The sequence below is a fragment of the Melopsittacus undulatus genome, chromosome 6 (genome assembly GCF_012275295.1).
Source record: "Melopsittacus undulatus isolate bMelUnd1 chromosome 6, bMelUnd1.mat.Z, whole genome shotgun sequence".
Taxonomy (NCBI): domain Eukaryota; kingdom Metazoa; phylum Chordata; class Aves; order Psittaciformes; family Psittaculidae; genus Melopsittacus; species Melopsittacus undulatus.
Window position 1 is genome coordinate 15845569 of NC_047532.1, and position 13268 is coordinate 15858836.

Consider the following 13268-nt stretch of genomic DNA (forward strand, 5'->3'; position numbering starts at 1 on the left):
AGTTACTTCTTTCCCTGCTGCAGACATACTTGTATCATGAAATACTTGAGAAAATAGTCTTTTTAGGTTGTTCTAAAAGATACTTGTAGAAGCTTCTGCATAAAAATTGTATTTCTTAACAGGAAGAATAATCTGTTGTTTAAAACAGCTGGTCTTAGTCCAGATTTGGCAAATATTTCTAGGTTGACCTGGAAAGTTCTTGGCACAGAATCCTGCATGTTCAGATCAGAAATTGCTTAACTTCATCCCCAATTACTAATGCTGGCAATAGAAATGCAAATCATTTTACACTGAACATTTCCAAATAAATCCAGTGTCTTACTGTTGGAAAGTGCCAGTGAACGTTAGACTCATTTTTAATCTCTCTAAATTGTAAGCTTTGGTAGCAGTCGTTCTTTTAGTTGTTAAAATGTAATTCAAGTATCTTTTGTGCACTTTTAGTCCAGGTTTTACCATTACCTTTTGCATATGAGTAGCAATCTATTCAATATCTCTACTGTCTCCTATAAGAATTATTCTGCTGCCACTTTCCCTGGAATGTTTCAAGGCTTCATTTTTATTGTCCTCCTTAAAATGCTATCGGAAGCCAAACAGGAGATGACTTAAACTTTCAACAAGCATGGGTAGTCTATACACACTGTTCAGCAGGAGATCTGTTTTCTCAGTAATCACCTTGAGTTACTTGGAAATTGTTTTGCCCATTTCTGATTCTGTTTCACTTTCCAACTTATGTACCTTTCAGCTGGGAGACCTTTTGAGTAGGTATTTGTACACATGTACATTTACTGCCTAGAAAAGTGGACTAACCTTATTTACTTTTGCTTTTATGTATATTTATTTCATAATCTATCTCTAGCTCATTATTGGTGCCAAGTAACCTTTTATTTAGTGTTGATACTTCTATTATTTCCAAAATAAAGCTTAAACTTCCTGGTACAAGATGCTCTCTTGAGAGAGGACTCTGGCCTTTATCTTAGAATGAAGGCAACTTAATTCTAGAGAATCCATGCTGCTAGATGATTTTGAAATGAAAGGCAGAGCTTCTATTTGTCCTAGACTTTCCTTTACAAAAAAAAAAAACAAACCTTCTTAAAAAAAGAAATGCTAAAGGGGAGGGTGATTTCTCACAAAAATGTGCACAGAAAACCCAACATTCCAGCAACTGTCTGGAGAGTAGGATGAAATGTGCTCTGATGTTGAACCCCTTCTGCTGTTAGCTCATTTTTGAGAGACGCTTTGACACTATAATATAGGGTTGCAAATTGGAATTGCAACACCCTGCTATTGGGCCAAGTGATGAAGCAGCGTAATAACTGCTTGCTTGATCTTACCACTCTTTCTTTAATGTGTATGTAAAAGATATCGGGAGCCTTTCCAGGCATCTGTCAGGGTATTTGATGCTATTAGAGAACTTCAGTCTGTGTGTGGTTAGTCTGCGTTTGTGTATGTTTTACTAGTGTTTTATATAGTGTGGTGAGTACAGGGCAAAGTTTCAGGTTTTAGAACAGTTGGGTTTTGTTTATTATTAAAAGCTTATAAAAATACTAATTAAACTGGTGGATTATTCTGTACAGAAAATACAGTTCTTATGCTCTTGTCACAGGAGTTTTATAGGTAATTGGTCTTGACCTGTATGTCGTCTTTAATATTTCATTTGCTCCAGAGTATTATTGCTCACTTCCTTTAAGGCGATAGCTGGGCTTTTTATGCAGCTAAACTTCTGTTTAACCTTGCTATGAGAATGTGACAGTAGGCTAGTTCAGACAGGTTAACATTCATTTGGTAACCAGCTTGCCTAATCAGCCTGCTTCAACCTGCAGCAAATTAGATCTTTGTGAGTTCTAGCAGGCAAGTGATAAAGTCATTCTGAATTATGTATAAAAATAAATGGGGTATTTTCAGTGCTTATGGTAGTAAATGAAATGTAAGGCTTATGATTTATTTGATTTTTGTTGAGGGTGATTGCAATTTATTTTACCTTAATGCTTTGCAGTCTAATTAGGAGGATGCTGTATTTCTCAAATGCATAATGGAAGTCTCTTCATTCTGTGCCCTGCAAAGATAGGAACAACTTTTATATCAGCTAGAAAATCATTTTGTGTCCTCTTTGTGCTTCTTCTGAAGGAACCATTAGAAACAATACTTTAAATATACAGACAGAACTATCTTTCTCCATGTTGCTAAGAATTGTACAGGATCAAATATTTTGTCATTGCCAAAATGAATCAGCTATTTTATTTAAGAGCTATTCATATTGTAAATTTAATCCACATATTATGAAGATAGGGCTTGGGTGCTTCTGAACATCCTACTTGTGGTCATCATCCTTCTGTGACCAGGACTGATGGCCTTTCCAGAAACAGTGGAAGGCTGGTTGTACACTTAGGCTGTGTAAAGAAAGGTGTGAGGTGTGCTTGAAATGTAGCAGTGGCACAGACAGTTCTGATCATAGGGTGGACAGTTCTCACTTTTCATCATATTGATAGTACATTTTTTAAATGCAGTGTAAGTTCAGGATCAGATTTTCAGATGTTCCTGTTTTGTGTATGCTGACATTGAACAGTTTTGTCATTCAAATCACAGAATGAGGGCAGTGTTGGAACGGACCTTAACAATTATCTAGCTCAACTCTCGTAAATGATGCTTTTTTCCATTTTCTGTCTTGTTAGTATTAAAAAGTTGAGATTTATGCAAGGAGCAATAGGAAAAAGTGCTGCTTCTGGTGGAACTGGTTAACCAGCATCTATCCTGTCTGTGCTGACTGCAATTTCGCCAGTGCTGTTGGGTTTGCATGTGTTCTTCATATAAGAAGAATGGCATGTGCCTTTGACATTAATGATGACCAAAATGAAGATGAAATGTTTAGCCATTGCGATCGTGTCTTGTACATTGTCTGACGATAAAGCGTTCTTTCAAGGTAGTATTTTTTGGCAAGATGAAAACTGGTTTTAATTAGTTGTATCAGTAGCTATCATCTTCACTTTAACATTTGTTTATTGATTAGGAAGGAAAAACTTAGGTTCATATTGCTGTAAAAGTTACCACATATAAATAATGTTTCAAACTTCAGTACTGATGTAGAGAAAATAACAACTCAAGACAGTTTTGAGTCTGCAGTTGCATTTAGCTTGTTTTGATACTGTGTGCATGCACATCTGTAAAGGCAGTTGTTTTTACTTTGACTTTTTTATGTAAAAAGTCACTAATTTTTCAGGCCTCTTTTTTATGTTTGTATAATTAATCCAGTCTTCTGCAGTGCAGTCTGCAGTTCGAATCTCTAAACATCCTTAAAACAAAAAATCCCAACCTTCAGTTGAGACTATGGCTTTAATAAATGGTCATTGCTTTGTTTGTAGATGACTCTAGCTGTATCGGGACTGACTTTTCCTTGCCATCGGCTTACAGTTGGAAGAAGATCTTCACCTGTACAAACAAGGGAACAGTCAGAGGAGGTAAGAACACTGTCTTTATATTACCAGTATACTCTAGAAAGAAGCAGGGAAAGCTCATTTTGCAGTGATCACTGTCCCTTCTATTGTCAGTAAAATTATATCATAAAGGAATCAATTTAAAATTCCTGTAATACATAATTGTGACAAAGGAGCTGGGTAAATGAGTCATTGAAGAAAAAGACAAAAACCAAATTAAACAAGCCACAGTAAGCGTTGAAAAATACTCCAAATTAAATAGAAGGTTGAAACATTTGTTTCTAATATTACCAGAAAAAGATGTTTGCATTCTGAATAAACTCCCATTTTGTTGTTTCTAACTACTGATAGCTTTGGGTTAAAGTTTCCAATGCCTTTGTTCTTCCACAAAATTAATTTAATATGAGCAGTTTCCCATTTTCTAAACAGCTTTCATACCATTTTTATTTAGAAAATTTTAGCACATAAAGCTTTTTTTGCTGCACAAAAATCAGTTTAAATCTCTTCAGCTCATTTAAGTTGGCAAGAGATAGCTGTGAGGTACAGTCAGGATGCAAGCCTGGATATGTGCTATTGCGTAGTGTTAAAAGTTAGAGGATGGTCAGATAATGATGTTCTAGTTATACCTGAAGGAACTTACTGGCTTAAATAGACATTTATTATTTTCTCCTGGGATCTGCCAGCATTACTATATATTACTGCTGCTTTTCTTCATTCTTTCAGAATGATCTTGCTGGCTTTGTTCACCTGTAGGGTTTTCTTCTTGTCTAGTTCATTCACTAAATGGTCTTTATTTGAGGTTCTTTATGTGTAGCTGTTTTAGAGAGAGATCCAGCATTTTTGGAGCATTTTGCTCCTCTTGTGGTCACTTGCATGCCAGAGATGAAATCATATGTTCCATAGTACACTTTGTTGCACTTTCAGGGATTCATGTAGATTCGTGTAGTTTACTGTAACTTCTAGGTCAAGTGAAGCTGAAATAGTCATTCATGAAAAGAAGTACGATTTGGGAGTAAGTTCATGCAGAATAGTTAAACGCAAGGTCTCCCTGAGCTGTTACATTTCAGATGACATGAAATCCAGAAGATCTGATGTTGGGAGCTGGAGGAATAGATTAAAATAGGATAGATAGGTGCCTTTCCAAGGAGCGTCCCCCCACCATGCAAGTATTGCAGAAGCAGATAGTATCTGTATGTCTAAAATTGTTGATAGATTGTGTGGCTTTTCTCACTCTCTCTTATGCAATTAAACCAGCTGTATTAGAGGGGAAAAAACTTTAACTTTGGATAAGGTTTGTTCAACTACGTGTATTTATTTGAGAGACAGTTCCTTAGTTATTTAATAATGCGTTTTGTCACATAATATTGCTCTGTCCACCAGATTTCTGGTAAAAATTAGATCATATTTATAAAAAGCATATTTATAAAATGCAGTATAGCAAGTGTTTTTATAGAAACGTGTTTTTTTCCCTGTAATTTCATGTACTTCATATTTCACTGAAGATGATGTCTGTAAGTAGAGGCTTATGGTTGATGCTTTCTGTTTTTATATAGCAATGCACAGATGTTCATATGGTTAGTGACAGTGATGGAGATGACTTTGAAGATGCTACAGAGTTTGGAGTTGATGATGGAGAAATGTTTGGAGTAGCATCATCTGCCTTGAGGAAATCACCAATGAGTAAGAGCCAACAGTTACTTTACAATTAACTGGTGATTGTACAGTAATGGTGAAGGCAGAGAGTTATGATCGGTCTGTATAATATGAGACAGGAAAAGTGTCTTTTCATAGGAATGTTAGAATTGTTCCAGTGGATGTATCAAATGATGGTGTTACAGACATAATTGGCAACTATGAAAACATCTCCCAATGGAGGAAGATTTTTTAACCATATAGGAGGTTCTTTTATAGTTGAAGAATAATAATTAGAAATTGTGATCTCTAGCCAAATGTTCCTGTAGATAACTACATTTCCACTTCCCTGTTAAGAAAATTCTACAGGTTTTAGCTTTGACATTTTGCAGTGACTAACATTTTTAGTCCTTTATATTAAACAAATTTCTCAGTGTTTATTTGCCCTTGAATAATCTTGAAAAAGATTGAGCAGGAGTCCTCAGTTACCTCCTGTATGCAATTCTGTGTACTCTTTCTTTGATTCAAACTTGAATTAGTGTTAGAAGCTTCTTGATAGCAAATATATGTAATAATATGGGAAAGTTTTGAAAATTATGTATAGGGAGTTTAAAAAGAAAAAAGAAAAGAAACTAGCAATATAGTTGGTCAAGCCTTTTAAGCCAGTCTATTCGCTCTGATATATTAAATTAAGTCCAGAGTGTTAACTCTGAACAAATGATATATCACATTACACTGGGCCTGAGGATTTTACTGTTTGGAAAGCCTAAATATATTCATGACAGCATCTGGAAATTTCATGTCTTTCCAAAGGTTCATAATCAATAGTTGTTCATGAAATTTATACGGTCTCTTGGTAACCACTTCAGTAAGCTGTGAACATAAAAAAACTCTATGAAGCAAATAAGTTTGCATATTAAAATCTATCTCCATAAGGTTGCATTTATTTTATGGTTTTCCTTGGTTTTTTTTCTAAGTGCCAGAAAATGCTGAAAATGAAGGAGATGCCTTATTACAATTTACAGCAGAGTTTTCTTCAAGGTAAGCTTAGCCTGTTATCCCTGGAATTCTTGTTACAAATGAAGTAAAAATTAGTAAGTAATTAAAATAAAAATAAACCAAATTTGTGGGGTTTTTTGGTGGGGTCATAGCACATTCAGACATCCTAATCTAGTTTGCTTTAAGCTTAACTTTGTTAGAACTGTTTCTGAAATAAAATTTCTCAGTCCCAAGTTAGAGTGACAGTTTCTTGTGTTGTTTAATTTGCCACTAATTAATATCATTACTCAATCATGTAAGGGTCCAGAAAGATAATAAAGACTCATTAGATAGATATATGTATATTAATTTTAAGATAATATACAGGAAAAGAATAGCTGGAACCAGTTAATATTGAGAAAGATATGCAAAGTTGCAGGAAGGTTTTCCCAATAATGAAGCGGTTGGATAAATCTCTGCTTTTAAAAAATACAGAAATGCTGCTTTTAAAAAAACCCATCTTTATACCACCAAATTAAGCACTGTTAAACAGTTGCCATGTTTCATCAGACAGGTAGAAGTTGCAAACTAACATGCTGCAAAGTTTGTTCCTTCTGTTTTAATTTCTTTATGGTGAAATGTCAGTTTATAATGTGAGGCGCATTAATGTGTATACAAGAAAAGCTTCAGTTAACCTTTAAGAATGTACTAAAGAGAAGAAACAAGTCATGATGGAAAAATTATGTAGAACTTGAAGTTTGTATTTATGTAAACAAAGTTTTTATGCTAAAATTTGTAAGGTACTAGTCAGTTACTTAGCGCTTTTGAATACTGGGAGACAGATGACTTCTATGTATTTCCCTTCTGTCCTTTAAAAGTGTAGTACTTAGTGTTTCTAAAGTTTTAGCCAATGAATTATATTTACAGAGTACATGAAGAGGTAGAATATTGAAACTGCATATTTTTAAGATCTTTTATTAATTTGAAATTTTATCTCAAATAGATACGGTGACTGCCATCCGGTTTATTTTATTGGATCATTAGAGGCTGCTTTTCAAGAAGCCTTCTATGGGAAAGCCAGAGATGTAAGTGTGTATTAAAATTACCTTATTTATCGGGGGAAAATGGAAATTGCTGTAAATGTTTCATCTTTATTTTAAAAAAGATAACTCCAAAATATAGTTATCTTGCTTTTATTGTTTGTCAAGAGTTACACTCATTTAGTTGACTGACTGAAATACTTGGTTGTTGCTGAAACTACAGTGAATAACTTACCATTCCTAATCATTCAGGCTATGTTTTTATTGGAATCCTTTAGTCATCAGGGCTATTCTACTTCTTTTTCTTCCCCTTCAACCCCTCGTCCCTTTTCTTCCTGAAATAATGGTGTCCTAGCACCAGATAACGCTGGCTTGTGAATCTTGTGGTTGGTAAGTTCAACACTGTGTTGGTAACTCCTTTGAAGGATGATTAATGAAATTGTAAATTTAAATTGAAAGGTCTCTGAAATAGTATGCTTTTTTTTCCCCCCTTTGGACAGCCTTTAGCTGCCAAATGAATTCCAGTACTAAGGTTTGGTTATTTAGTTTTTCTGTGCATCCAAGCAGACATCTCAAGTTTCTGTTATTCCATGCACAGTTTTCAAATCAGTATTTTAATAAAACTAGAATGGGGATAGTTTATTTAAGTTTTGGTGACTTGATTCACTAAGGAGAAACCCAAACCCCTGCATAATGGAGCACAGAGAAAGCTGAAACACAAACAAGAAAATCACGCTGTTTAAATTTACTTTTTATTGTCTTGATAGATATTTAATTTTAAAATGAAGCATGTTTTGGGTGACTGTAGTTATGCATGTTGGAAGGAATGGTTATGTTATATTAGGGACTGTTCTGATAGGCGTGCGCTGTTACGAATCTACAACATATACCTGAAGTTCACACATACTTAACTTGTTGTGCGCACACTTGAAATTTAGTGAATATTTTCATGTCTTTGTGCAGATTTCAGAGCATAAATGGACATGTAATTCAGTGACAAAGTATTAATTTATAATAACTCATTAAAGTAGACCTTAATACAGCTTTCAAAGAAATCGTATTAATTCAACAACATAAGTGTTTTGAGTTACGAAGCGCATTTTGTGTCGTATTATCGGAAATGGTTAACAGCATCTCAGTATAATCATGGACAAGAGCCTATTAGGAGCTTTCATAAGTATTTTTATACCTATAAATCTGAAATTAATGCAGTGCAGTTACTTATTTTTCTAATACTCAAAGTACTACTTACACCGCTAACGCAGCACATCTGAAATTCATGTCACTTTCTACATCTGATATTTTCCAATGTAAAAATAGCCTAATTTCTGAAAGCTCTTTCTCCCAACTACCCTGTGAAATGACATGATTTTTATTGTAACAATTTGACTTTAAACAAAGATATGAGAATATATAAATACCATTTAGTTTTACTCCTTTTTTTTCCTGTTACAAGGTTGGAGTTTTTTCAAGTACTGCCTCCTGGAATTCGTAAGGGATACATTATTTTTCTTATAATTGCACTTCATAAAGTAATTTAATATGTATATCAGTACAAGAAAAAAGCTTAGGAGAAATTGCAACCTGTATGTCTTGTCTTCTAATTTATACTATGGAGGGCACTTAATTTTACCAGGGCAACAGATGAGCTTCAGGCACCAGCATTCTTCACTTGAAGTGAGAAATTGAGTTCCAAGAGTAAATAAAAACAAGATTGAAGGTTTAAATCCTCTGCTAGGCTTTTTGAACTTATATACTCATTAAATGTTTATTGGAGTGGTGGGATTATGAAGGATTTGGGTAGCTTCATCAACTGGTATATACTTAATCACTAAGTAAAACACTACATTTGATAGAGTGTTTCTCACGATGCCACACTCAATCCATCTTAATGAAAACCGCTTCAAACTGATTTAATTTGAGAGCACTTGGCAGCTTGAGTGCTCAGAGATCTTAGCCTTTTCTTAACAAATTCTCAATGCTGTCCAGAGCAGAAGGTGCACTCTACAGTTCGGTCTACCGAGACAGCCATCAGCTATGATTTAATCTATACTGTAAATACTTATCCCTCAAAAATATTCCTATTATATATGAACTTGAAGCATTTTTGCATAAATAGTTTAATTTGGTTTATTTTAAGAAAATTAACTTGCATCAAAATGGGTGTTTTAAACACAGGTTATGGGTTAAAATTCTTTTGAAGAAAGTTCATGTTGTTCTGTTAAACTTTTATGGCTTTTCATGCATTGCAAAGGATGGTAATTCACCATTTTTTATTAAAAAGTTACTTGAAAAATATATACCGTGTAAAAAAGTTTAGATGTTTGTTAGCTAGGTTTGCTTGGCTTTTGTTATTGTAGCTTTCCATTTTGAATCTTTAGATAGTTAAGATTAACATTCATGATGGGTAGCTTTTTTCCCGTAGAGGATCTGGTAGGAGCAATGGAATCATGTTCAGTGTAGCTCCAGTTTAAAACCTGTGTATCTCTTTAGCACAAAAATACAGTAGCGAGATACAGAGCTTTGCTTTTAACAACCAGCATCCTTGGCAATGAAATCCTCAGTAACCTCCTGCAGCCTGATGGTTGAGGGCATTGTGTGTTCGTTTCCAAGGCTTATTATATATATAACACGAGAAAATATTTTCATTACTGTTTTTTAAATTGTGTCAGGGAGAGAGAGAGAGCTTTATTAAATTAACAAGTTACTTCATTAAAGTCCTTTTCTACTTATTGTGCCAATTGGAAAGAAATGTTTCTGTTACATTAGTTTATGAAGAGCAAGCTTAGCTTGCTCAAGTAGCTAGACTATCATAGAAACAGCTAGACTTGATGCCATGGATGAAATCTTACAATGGACAGTTTTAAACAAGATGTTTGGGGAAGGTTTCTGTGTGACTGAAAGCAGTTTTTGGGTGCCTCGTGTTCTGAAATATCAGGGGGTTTATCCTAACTTAGGGCAGTACTGTTATTAATACAGGATCTGAATCACTATATTGAATCTCACTGAGCTATTTACTTGAATAATACTAAAGTATTTTCTTTTATTAGAGCTTGTTTGCCTTTTTATTTTTATAGGGGGTTGCTACTCTTTTATTATGAGAAAGAATAAAGACATCTGCTTTACCTTTTCAGGAGCTCTTATCTTTATATACCTCTGTCAGATCACCTCCTGTTCCTCTCTCAACCTTTCTGTCCGCTGACTTTTAATAAATATGTGAAACATCTCTCTTAGCACAGATTGGTGTTGTCACCTCAATATATATTCCTTCATACTGAAAATGAACCATGTTTTTCTCCTCCTTGAGTTCTGTCTTTTAGGTTCAATTTAGTGGCAGCACCATCCGTCTCACATATGCGTACTTTATTTCCTGAATACCTAGCAGAAATTTTGCTCCTGCCATGTTCAAATAAAAGCTTTTTTTTTTTTATATAGCAGACTATTCCTTCATACAGAACTTTCTGTAGTATCATTTTTATCTGTGTAAGTTAGAAAACTGCCCCTTGTAATTATTTCAGTTCATGAAGTTCATGCTGAACTCAATACAGAGCAAAGATTCACAGAGATAATTATTCTGATAGAGCACATTATGGAAACAGCATTGACTACTCTGCAGTCGTCTTAGAGAATTTTGAAGTCTGTCCTTCAGATGCTACCTTGAGTAGAGGAGGGAAGTTGTTCTGAATTGTAATTGCAGGGCAGGTTTTTTGTTTAGTCTTCATCCTCTTTTTTCCCCCCATTTATTCCCTGAATAATGCAGAGTGATGTCTAGGAGCACAGCTTCACCACCGCCTTCTACTTTGACTCCAGGCACATTTCAAACCAAGTCAAATTGCTACTCCTACATTTCATAAGGTGCTTGATCATATTGTGTATCCTGGGTGTGCTTTGAAAATGCATCTGTACTTGAACTATCTGAGGGTTGCTAGATGGAGAAATCACTACTTTACAGATTCCAATTAAATAACTTGAAAACTAAACTAAATGGTCTGGTTGAAACTGTAGAGGGCAGGTATACAAGTATAGCTCTAGGTTCCCATGGAGAGTAAAGCAGCTACACTAGTACATGAATTCAAGTTAAGTCCCATTTTAGTCACCTACATTTTTCTTCCAGTCCTGCCTGATGTGTGGGTTAACAGTTCTGTCCTTTCATTCTTAAATTAATTCTGAACTTGTGGATAACTGTTGCTTAGAAATTTTGCTACAACATACCATCTCAGTAGTCTCACTGTATGCCTATACACCCTTTGTTTGTCATATCTGAAGAATAGCTTCATCTTTCGTATCTGAAAGGTTACGCCTGGGTATGGGTCTCTTCACCATTCTTCAGTATCCTCTGTACTTGATATTAAATAATGGATGTTTTTTGACATTGACTGCCACACTCTACATTTCCTTCTCTTTCAAAGCTTGTGATTTATAGATCTTCTTTGAGTTTGGTTTTAATTACGGAATATTCTTTGCCATTATGTAAGATATCGCTACAAGTTCAATTGATTGAAATAGAGATACAACAGTATAATAGGATCAAATAGTTGGAAGATGAAAGTAGACTAAATCAGGCTTAAAAATAAAATGCACCTTTACCTGGGAGAGTGGTTAACCGTTTGAACAGCTTACCATGGTTCACATGGATTCTCTGTCACTGATGGTATTTTGAGGCTAGATGTTTTACTGAAAGATAAAATTACTGAAGATTAAATTAGGAATTAGTTAAGGGATATCTTATGCCATGTGTAATACAAAAAGACCATATCAGAAGATTACAGGGATCATCTCACTCCCACTTTAGGGATCTGTGGGGGTATAGTTTAGTTCAGATCCTCTTCTACACGGCTAGAGGCTGGTTAGTGCCCTGTGTCTCTGTATTTGGTGTCTGTCTCCTTTCTTTTGACTTGTGCAGGGGAATTTAGTAATGCTTATTTTCAGCAGGTTTTGTTCTGTTCTGTGTAATACAGAGACAAGGCTTCCTATGAATCCCCATCTGCACTATTCCTTTGATTCTTTTTCAAAGTGGAGAAAATTTGAAGATGTATTACTTCAGTGTGAGAGAAGGTTTACATTCTGCTTAGGGAAAAAAGGATTGTGCATGATTGAGTAGCTGTGTCCAAGGAGGCTGATCTCCAAGATCACCTTAGATGGATGGATCAGATTGTACACTTCAAAGGCTTGAAGATGTGCAAATGTGTCCCTTTGTTCATTTGAATTAGCTCTCACTACATAAAACCCAGAGGAAAAATTAAGATCTTGATTCATTAGCCTACCAGCTTGAAAGAACATTCATGTCCCTAGAAGATGTTACATCGTGAACATTTTTGTCTCAGTCATTACTTGAACTTGTAAACCTGAGATTCAAAAATAACCATTCAGGTCTGTGATTTTCCTGACCCTTATGACTGTATTGCTATTCTAACTCAGGTTCATGTGCTTCTCAGATATCGAAGTTATTCACATTATTGGGTGATATCCTATTAGTCAGGGATTATCAATTTTGTCTCTCAACATGATGAAGATCTCTGTTTCTTTATGCCTCAGTGACAACTTCTTCTTTTCTTCTGATTCTGTACAAAGTGCATTAACTTTTTTGAAGTTCCAAAGTGCAAAAATGGGCAAGTGGCTGGAACAGGTCTTTAATGTGTTTATCTTGTGTGGGAGTGTGTGTTAGATCTCTTGGTCAGGTGTTATCAGGAGGTCGCTATACTTTGGATGATGTGGCAGAGAGTTTTCATAGTGCATGGCTACAGCTGGGAGGACTATGCCTGTCAGGGGCTGCCCTGCTGCAGTACAGCATCTATCTACAGCTCACATTTCCTTCCAGGGTGCCATGTGCTGGGTATACTCCATGAACAGAGCAAAATCAGGCTGGAGAGGCCTGCAGTGCTTCATTCCAAATACACAGTGGTCAGTATGAGGCAAGGGAGCAAAAGCATGGATGAGTCTCAGGCATTCTGAATACAACAGAGGCTGCAGAAAAGAAATGCTTGAGGTCTGGATGTTTTAAAGCATTGAGACAGCCCAGATGCTGAAAACAGCCCCTCATTCTCATGGCCCTTTTTCCTCTGAAATAAAATGAAACCTGGAGCTTAGGCTTCAAGCTTTTAAGTCCTTAAGTCTTACTGACATTGATGAGACTTACACTCCTGAATATGTTTGTAAATCCAAGCCTCTTCTGAAAATTCCAGTGTATGAC

The 13268-nt window shown here is 35.4% G+C and overlaps 1 protein-coding gene across 1 annotated transcript in view; it reads left to right on the forward strand.

Moving 5' to 3' along the window:
* Nucleotides 1-13268, forward strand: part of FAF1 (Fas associated factor 1) — a 174106-nt gene that overhangs the window by 109983 nt on the left and 50855 nt on the right. Inside the window, exons 9-12 of the mRNA XM_005151116.3 lie at nt 3357-3452; nt 4982-5108; nt 6038-6101; nt 7042-7123. Of these exons, the coding sequence (XP_005151173.2) occupies nt 3357-3452; nt 4982-5108; nt 6038-6101; nt 7042-7123 (369 nt within the window). The remainder of the gene's footprint in view (nt 1-3356; nt 3453-4981; nt 5109-6037; nt 6102-7041; nt 7124-13268) is intronic.